The following is a 10,000-nucleotide window of genomic DNA, read 5'->3' on the forward strand; positions in this document are numbered from 1 at the left end:
TTACATTTAAATAAAAACATGCAATGATAAATCTATAAAATTATTTCACTTCTTTAAGAATTTATTCATTTAAAAAAGTAGTAAAATATTATACTATTACTTTTGATATTTTCTATGTAGTCTTTAAAATACACTCACAGAAAGACAAAAAATAATCAATGACAGCAGGTATCTAGCTATATAAATATAGTTAAAATATAACCAAGTGAAGGGACATTTTACAAGGTTTTTGCATGGTACATGTCTTCCTGTAGGTACTTCCTAAGGTGTCTATGTAGGCACTTATCTTACCCATTGTGTTAAATCACTTTTTAAAGATACTTTATAAATATGCAATACATGACTAAAGTTTCTAAGTCATACAAGGCACATAACTTTTGTATTTATTCTTGTTTATAGTATACACAAAAGAAATGTGTACAACAAAGTATATTTCAAACTCAAGTTATAAACACACCTTATAGGCTGAATCATAAAATGCCTCCAGAGCACTGTAAAGTATAGCCATGATTTTACTCTGTTTTCAGTTTATTTAAGATCTAATCAGAGCTATGAAGAAAAGGAAAGTCTTGGCATTTCTCCTCAGAACCTGTCATCTATTAGAACTCAACTTCGATGTTCATTTTCAATTATTATTTTCACTTGTCTTTATAAATGCACTCCACTGGATTCTTAAGCAAAATAGAATCTGACTATAAATGCTTACAACTCTTACTTAGGGGAATTAATGGGAATATTGTAGCACTCCATTGGTGTAATATTTCCTGTAAATACATTAAAGGAAGAAAGGACTATCCTAAAAACTCCATTAGTTAATCTGTAAAATAGACTAAATCTGAGAATTTGGTTGGCATTTAACTCTCATGACAATTAAAACATAATATTTCCAAACAAAATAAAAATTATCTTCCTAAATAATTAGTCCTTGAAAAACGACACAATTCTAAAATAATCCCTAACTATTCAAATTGCTAAGGGTACATTTAGCTTTTTTAAAAGATTATTTCTGGAAACAATGGTTAAAGGTTAAGACATTATCCAGTCCATCTAACTTTTTAAATGCCATTATTTAAAATGATTCTACCAGATTTTACTCTAGTGTAGTCATTTATTTCAACTGTTGAGACATATTTTTCTCATTACATATTACCTTAAAATGTGAATGATATATCACTTAATTTGAGTCATTTTTAGTGATAATTTTTTAAGAATTGAATTTCAATGAATTTTTTTGCATTTAGTCTGAATGCAATTCAGAGACGTAAAGAAATAACCTTTTTAAAAAAAAAAAAAAACAAGTAGAATCTTTTCAAACAGGTAACCTCATTCTGGCCTAATATGTGTATGTTTTTAAGGCTTTCTGTGCTCTGTCACTGTCTTTGCAGACTTGAGTCATTGAGGAATGGATGTCTATTCTTCGATTGGAAAGAAAATTTCATTGTCAAACAAAATCAGAAAAAATGAATCTGTCTTATAAAAAGAATATTGGACTACTTAAAGTGTGCTTTTATTTTTCAGTTGTTTATTTTTCTAGAATTAGAGAGCACAGTTGCATTTTATGAGACACCAAGAAAACATAAGAGTGCTCTTTAATGTTATCGAAAGATGTATATTCAAAATATCCTGAAATGAATTTTGAAGAGCAACATAGATGATCATACTGCTTACATGTCTCACAATCTGTCCTCAGAATTCAACTAATTAATAGCTAATATTTGCAACGATCACGGGTGAGTATCTGTGTTGTGAAAAGTCCTTGTGGTCCTTTCTACCTCAGCTCAGACTTGGAAGAAATTCATTGTAAAGCAAGTATCACGTAATGTGGCCCTCTGGTGGAAAACCAAGTATCACGTTCTGCAGCACAACGTTAGACAGTAAACTAGAAAGCTGTAAAATATTTGTTAGAAACCTTCACAGAACCTTTCAAAAATCACCCTGTGAACTTAATTAATATCCTGACACCTGAAGGGCACTCTGGTACAGATATGACGTAACTAATATGAAAATAAATCTTATCTTTACTCATCCTTCCATCATGTGCCAAATAAAAATAAATTCTCGGCATCTTTTAGCTTAAAACAACATGCTCAATTTGCTATGAATACATTTCTGATAGTCAAGAAAACGCGTATTTGTTGTAAGGCAGCACTGAGGAAAACAAAACTTACCTGCTGCTGTTGCAGATGCAGCAGTTCTACTGTGCTTACTTCAGAGCTCGTGTCACCACTTGATCTTCCATCTCTGCTGCCAGCATCTAATTGGCTGCTTAGAGTGCTCATTCCATTTTGATTCATTGAACTGTTGCTTATTGTCTCTGTCGCAGATTCCTGCATCATGACTTAATACCTAAAAGTGATTAAGAAGTATCAATTAACACACGTTACACCTTCACACTTCCATTATCAAGATGTCCCTCTCTGCCAATTACAGAGACAGCATCTTTAGAAGGGGGAAGGAAAAAAAAAGCCTTGAATAGTCATTTACCAAGAAAAGCAATACAAATTCAGCTTTCATCCACATACTAATCACTGAAATTACGGTTTCTATAAGCAATTTTTGTGTGGTTACATATAACAGTCAAAGTAACATACCATGCATATAGCATGGTCAATAGCATTTATGAATGACCACATTTTAAAGTCTACCTATAAAACCATTTTAAATGAAGGCACAATTGCACACTCTGTTCTATGTTTCCTATTATCTACCTTTGACAACCATGGGTGACTATACAGCCTTATTTTAAATATTCACTATCTTGATTCTGTCAGAATTTTACAGCACATCTTATGCAAGACTGTTGTTTAATGATGCACAGCTAATCATACAAAATTAAAATTTTGTAAGGGTGTTACAAATCATATGGTATCAACCAATGATAAATAGTATAATGGGTTTTTTTGTGACTAAATAAAAATTTGCCTTGGAGGCATTTTAAGAAAAAGCTCCTGCTGCAAACACATCAGATATTGCCTATTTTTTTAATCAAACACCTCATATTCATTTATTTTTCTGACATTTAAAACATTTAATACTGTCCTTCCTGGGAAGTAATTAAGCTTATGCATGAGCAGCAATCAAACTGTTCACTTGAAGATGACTTAAAACTCAATTTTAACATAGGCAAATAAATGAAAGATATAAAATTAATTTTCCAGGCATGTATTAGATATGAAAGCTGGAAATAAAATCTATCAAGAATATCACTAATGATTGTGCTAAAAACAGCATAAATTATGCATATTACCTTCTCTACAGTAATAAATGTTTTATCATTTTCACTGCATAAATATACTGTACTTTCAGGATAGCAATGAGATGTCCTGCCAAGATCAGTGGAAATCCTTGCAGTAAATAAAGAACCAATGTGCTCTTACAAACCAGAATTTCACAGTACATCTTGAATGTGTGGCATAGAAAGATCAGTTTTGGCTCTCAAAGGCATCTGAATCCTATGTCATAGCCTGATAGATGCACTTCTCTGTTTCACTTCTACGGACAGAATTTCAGAAGCAACCTGGATGTGCTGTGACTTTAACAGGAGTGCTACTTAGGCAGTAGACTTAGCCTAAAGTAAAGAAGACATTAAACTTAATCTAATTATTTTCTATATGTTTTCATGCTCTTGTTCTTATTTCAAGACTTTTGTCCATTTAAAACTTTGAAATGTACATATTATAAAGCCTATGAAAGCTTAATATATTCTTCCTGTCATAGAAAAATCCATTTCCCTGGAAATCATATAAAAGGTGATCACACACACACAAGCAGTTACTCACAGAAACAGAAACAGAGACACATACCCAACAGATATTTTTGAATGCTAATATCAAAATTATTAAAATTAATAGTTATAACTTAATTGTTTTAATAGGTATTTTCATTATAGCCTAAATTATTAGATTATTCCCATAATTCTAAAAAGCCAATGAAAAAACATACTGATTTATGACAGGTCATCAGGAGCTGAATTAGGAAATCAAGTTAGTATAACAGAAACCACGTATACAACTTAAATCTGTTCTGATAAAAAAATGCAACAAAAAATGATAATAAAAGAAGTAATTGCTTGCAACTATATAAAACTAATTTTGAATGGAATGAGTTCACAAATAAATAGGTTTTGTTAAATATCTTATTGAACATTAACAAAGAAAAATCATATAAATGAAAACTGATACATGGTGATGGATTTTATAAGAAAAAAACAAAACTAATACTCTTTTCTAAGATTAGACAGCTAATAAGTATTCAAATTAGGCATAAATTTTACATGCACAATGTTTAAAATATTCAGAGAAAGGGTCTGATTGCTTTTACTAGTTGTGTGAAAATTATAATTTCGGTCCTCTCCAACTGTAGAAACAGATAGACGTAACTTCTTCATTTAAATTTTCCTCTGGACAATATACCTGGCATATATGTTTGTAAGTGTATGTTTTTATTTCATCACCCAAATTTATTTGAAATACTTATTTTCTCTGGGTAGAGTCTGCAACACAAAGCATAAAAATGAATAACTGTATTTTCAAGTGTAACAGACAGGTGCAGCATTTAACACTAACCTTTGTGATTTTATGTCAGGATCAATCGGATGAATTAAGTAATTCTGCATGTATTACTGTGTTATAATCAAGGTTATCAAATAATTAAGAATAATGAACAAGCAGAGAGTCATGTGTCTAAATCTTTATTACAATTATGAAGAAAGACCTATGTAACTTCCAATTCTTATTAACTAAAGGATTTTAATATCCCTTGTGGAATTTTTGACTTTATAAAGCCCTAGAGTATAAATTGTGATTTACATTTTAAGAACAGACATCTAAGAGTTAGTAAGATAATGCTTCAGAAAACTGTAACAGTGATAGACTTTTTGCTCTACAAAGTAGGACCATCTGACCCCAACATTAGTATGAAAAAAAGAAGGGCAATTGTGTAATTAAATGATTGTAATGTGCATTTTATCTGAAGAAGGAAGCTTGAAGTGTGTCCACTATAAAGGAGACATTTCTTCAAGGATAATGAAGATGATTTGTAGTATTTACTAAGTTTTTCCTACTAACGCCTGCATACTTATTTCCCACTAGAGGAAATATTTCTAGCACAATATGAGGTGTGTTTACTTTTATAAATATATTTTAAATAATTATAAATTCAGCATATTCTTTCAGAGCGGATGTGCTTGTGATCCAAACATACTGAACTAAATTATTCATTCTTCTCAATCCTACCACAAACATTTTACAAAAATCAGTGGAAATAAATTCCAGGTCATTAGAGGTGAAGGTGAGTTTAGTAGTCACTATTTTAATGTTTGTCTGAAGTAAAAGTTAAACTCTTAAGTTTTTCATCATACACAACTCTTTAACCACATCAGAAATTAACTCTTCAGCTCTTGCACTCAAATGATGCAGTTCTACTTTTCTCCCCTGAATTTTCGTTTCTTTCCTTTTTCTTCCTTCTTTTTTTTAAGCAAGTCACTATACAGATACTTATTCTCTACACCACTTCCCTTTTGAAACATTAAACTGACACTGGAACTGACTGCACAAGATTGCATTTTCTCTTCCTAAACAACTTGAATTGAAAGGTTACTTAGTGTAACAATATTTACTTGCAGAATTGTGTTGTTACCAAGGGTATAATGGATGGTGGCTATGCAGGTTTACGCAAGAATGAGTGAAGCATGAGGCATTAGCCATGTGTTTGACATGTTTCAAATTGCTATAATCCAGCATTAAACACACCCAGCAATTCATGCCATTTCTTGCAGCCATAATCTTGAATAAAGCGTGCACAACCACTTATTATATAAATTAGTATATGACTCCCTGTTATAGTCACAACAGTGCTTTTGTGTTTATTTTGCATCAAGATGTAGTCTTTTATTTGTACAAATAGCAGGATATAAAGACATAGCTCAATTAGACCTCCTTACTTTATGATAGGGTAGTACTGAATGCTAGTTTTATTTTTTCCTCTTAGAGTTATAGGTTCTATTGGTATAAAACTGTACCATGTGAGATAGTTATATGCCAGAGTGATAACAGAAACATGCATATATCCTATTCTGCATTCACTACAATGTTCCAAGGTTTGAAATTTGACCCGGGCAAGTATAGTTAATTGTGTTATCCCAACTACCACAAGGGACACTATTGGTCCTTGTTGCTTATTCAACTTCTTTTCTTTCTGGTCACCTCTCTTATCTTTTCTCTCTCTCCTTCTCTCATCATCCTCCCTTCCTCCTTCCCTCCCTCCCTCCCTTTCTCCCTCCCTCCCTCCATTCCTTCCTTTCTTCCTCTCTTCCTTCCTTCCTTCCTTCCTCCCTCCCTCCCTTCCTCCCTCCCTCCCTCTGTTCCTTCCTTTCTTCCTCCCTTCCTTCTTTCCTTCCTTTCACTCCTCAACGCCCATGTGCATATCCATGTTTGTGTGTATCTATCTATGGTAGATAGATTAGTTGGTCAGTCAATCCAACTATGCATGCCAAGGATGTTAAGAAAGAAAGAATAACATCTACTTCTCACTATACACTCCTATTTATATACACAAACACTCCACTTTAGACTTTTAGCACCTTAATTTTTGCTTGGCATCTTACCATTTAATCAAAACAAATGGAAAAAGCTACTGAGAATTTAAGAACAAATAATAGTATATATAAAAAGTTTCTGATGATTTCTAATTTTCTTAAAATTATTTACAGTGACATTAAGAGACAGTTTATGTCCAGTATCTGATTTATCCCAGGGAATTTATTTATCTAAATGTATATTGTAAATCCAAAGGATTTTGAATATGACATTTAAAGAAAAGTAACACATTAAAAAGTTATCATATAGCCTCAAATACACCTTATTTGATCATTTATAAATTCTCAATAATAAGCACTATTAAATACTTTTCTGCAGATTCACAAAAGAATGTGGGAGAAAACACACATATACAACAAGAAACACACACATTTACCTCAAAATGTCAGCTAAATTCTGACTAAAAACTTGACTGTGATGTAAAACTTATGAAAGAAACTAGCACTTAAATAATAACTTGTGTGCTCTAGTGGAATTAATTCATCATGGACACCATGCACAGTGCATTTGAAATCTAGCACTGCTTTGCTAAAAGTCTTTAATACCAAAATTGCCTAATAAATCAAAATGCCAAATATGAAAGACATACTTGAATGTGTAGGAACAAAAATTGAAAAGGCACAAGACTATTTTTAATTTTTGAGAAATGAAACAGGATGTCCTTTGAAACATGATTTGGAGAAAGGTGTCTGTTACAGCAAATAATAAGTTATTATAACAAGAGATATGATTTCAAGTAAATGAAAATTAACTTTGTCACTACCTTTTAGTGGTTTTAACAAAGCACCTAAAATGCTATGTACAAATTAAGATTACCTTCTTGCAAAACTTCAAATTTTCATTCAGAAAGGTTAGTATGAGAAACATGCAAAATTTTAGGGCATATTAACAAGAATTGGTTTTTTTTTCCTAAATGATGAACCACCTTCAGCAAAAAGAATATTGTTACAGCTTCAATAATGACAAACAGCTGGGAAATGTAAGCGTGAAACAAGTGAAAATCTTATCTTCCAACTCAGTCAGCTATTAATTGATCTAGCAACCTAATGTGTCATGTTATGTTTTGTTCAAAAATACACTACCTTTAAAGCATAAGAAAGAAAATGTAAAAATTTCATGATGGAAACAGCAAAAAACACTAAAATTAAGTGATTAATCTCATGCTATTGTATTTAAAGGGCCATGGTGAGTTTGAAAGAATGGTAGGTAGGCAGGTGTATTTTATTGTAACATTATGATTCAATTCAAAACTCCCATTCATTGTATGATTGGGAAATATTTGATAATAGTGATTATTCTGGTGAATTAGTTAAACAAAAACATTTAACATGATATTTTTACATTATCCTTTATATTCTAAAGATTTGTTGTAGTCTCATACACTCATATAGTTTCTGTCTACAGTATCTACTTCTCAAACATGTGAAAATACACACCAAGTTTGACTTTTCGAGGAACATACTAAATGGTCAGCCCTCCTTTTAAATCTATAAATTTCAAAGCTAGTTTAATTCATTTAATTAATTTTCACTGTTTAAACCAGTCCTTTATACCATTAATATTTATTTTTAAAAACATAGAAAGAAAGAAACTTAGGAAAAAGATGATTCACAACCACTTACAAATTGAGCTGATACTAATGTGTAATATCAAAATGTAGATTTTTTTACAACATGTAGAACTATATAACTTACATATGTGAGAAGAGGACTTAAAAACTAAACACTGTTACCTAGTTGCCAATACAAATGTAAATACTGGTTACAGTTTACAAGGCACCTGATAGGTAAGTATATTCTGTCACACATTTTTTAACACTTGCCTAAAGAAAAAAAAAATCTTCAAATTCTTGAGACCAGGATTATTTCCTTTTAGGAAACAGAAAATTTTATAGTAAAAATGGTAAAGCAATAAGAAATAATTAGATCTCCAAGAACACAGAAAGACCTGCCTAGCAGGCAAAACCTCCCTCTTTTTTATTTAAAAAGCTTAGTGATTGAGTTGTACAAGCTTGCAAGCTTCCATGCAGTGGGTCCACTTACAGTCAAATTCCCAAAGGCTGGACTACTTGCAATAGCCTTCACTGATCCCCTGGCTAATGAGAGCTCTGGGTATGAACTTCTCTTGTGATGGCATTTTCACCTTTCCTGCCACATCCTTCCTTATCCCTTCCAGCTTACTTTACTTCAATCTCTAGTCTCCCGCCCATAGCAACTGCCTGGGATCCCTTGCTGTTTTTCCTGAGCATAATACAGCTCTTCCACAGATCCTCATTCTCATGCCCTTTCAGCACTTTTTACTACCAGGCTATCTTTTGGGCACCAAATGGTCCTTTAATACTGCTCCTCACCAGACCCACCTCTTGCCTTCCCATTGGAAGACCCACAGCATAGGCGGTACACTTAGAGAAATTTCTTCCACTGGCCTCAACTTAGTGCAAAAGTCCAACATGAGCTTAGCAAGTGAATACAGTAGTAAGACCAGAATTTTAATGTAACCACATGATTGTGTTGAACAGTTTCAAGATCTGTTCAAGAAAATGCTTTTGTCCTCCTTTCTTTGAGTGTGTATATGGAAAGGGATCTGCCACAATTTCTTTTAACAGCACTGTTTTAAAATAGTTTAGACTTGATTCTTGAGCATGAAGTTTATTTTAGGAATTAAATTGAACATTTTTATAATTAGTTCCCATTAATATTATAATGAGTTATACTCCTACCATGGACTGATCTAAACAGCAAGTAATGTTCCAAGCAGAAATAACTGTGAGAGGTATAGTGTAATTTATACTCTGGCCTCAAGCATGTATAAAACAATCAACGATGAAGCAGCCCTAATCCATAAACACCTGTATTAACACACAACATATAACTATAAAAAACTGTTTTAAATGCTAGCACCCACCAGAACACCAAAACATGGCATAAACCTTTCTGTCAAATTTCAAACCTAAGCTTGCTTTTGCAAGCTTAATGGAAAATAAAATCTATGTATTTTGCATCAATTCACTATTCCTACCAAACAATAGAAAGCAGCAATTAATACTATGTATACATTTTAACACATAAACTCCCAAAATTTGACATACTACACACCTGTAATAATTGCTTTCATACACAGAGTGAATTAGCATGGGTGCATTCTGTGACAGCATTTGATCATACAGGCAAAATTCAGGAAAAAAAATAGCTAGTTGATAAAAGCAACAGACAAGAGTATATGTTCAACATTACAATTTAATGCACTTAGACAGACAGATTTTAAATTATCATTTGACAGTTTTATTTTAATTACTGGTCTTTCAATTAGAACTCTAGGAAGTACTCTGTTATTCCAACTTAAGAGCAAAATCATTATAATGGTTCTTATAGAAGAATGAAAAGTCAGGCAGATTGGAGGCACCT

The 10,000-nt window shown here is 32.2% G+C and overlaps 1 protein-coding gene across 14 annotated transcripts in view; it reads right to left on the reverse strand.

Moving 5' to 3' along the window:
- The window catches only part of Foxp2 (forkhead box P2), a 571,690-nt gene that overhangs the window by 257,920 nt on the left and 303,770 nt on the right, over positions 1-10,000 (reverse strand). For all 14 annotated transcript variants that reach the window (XM_074064625.1, XM_074064620.1, XM_074064606.1 and 11 more), the window contains one exon: positions 2,169-2,346. In XM_074064625.1, the coding sequence (XP_073920726.1) occupies positions 2,169-2,336 (168 nt within the window). In that variant the 5' untranslated portion in view covers positions 2,337-2,346. The remainder of the gene's footprint in view (positions 1-2,168; positions 2,347-10,000) is intronic.

Source organism: Castor canadensis, chromosome 2, assembly GCF_047511655.1.
Source record: "Castor canadensis chromosome 2, mCasCan1.hap1v2, whole genome shotgun sequence".
NCBI classification, from domain to species: Eukaryota; Metazoa; Chordata; class Mammalia; order Rodentia; family Castoridae; genus Castor; species Castor canadensis.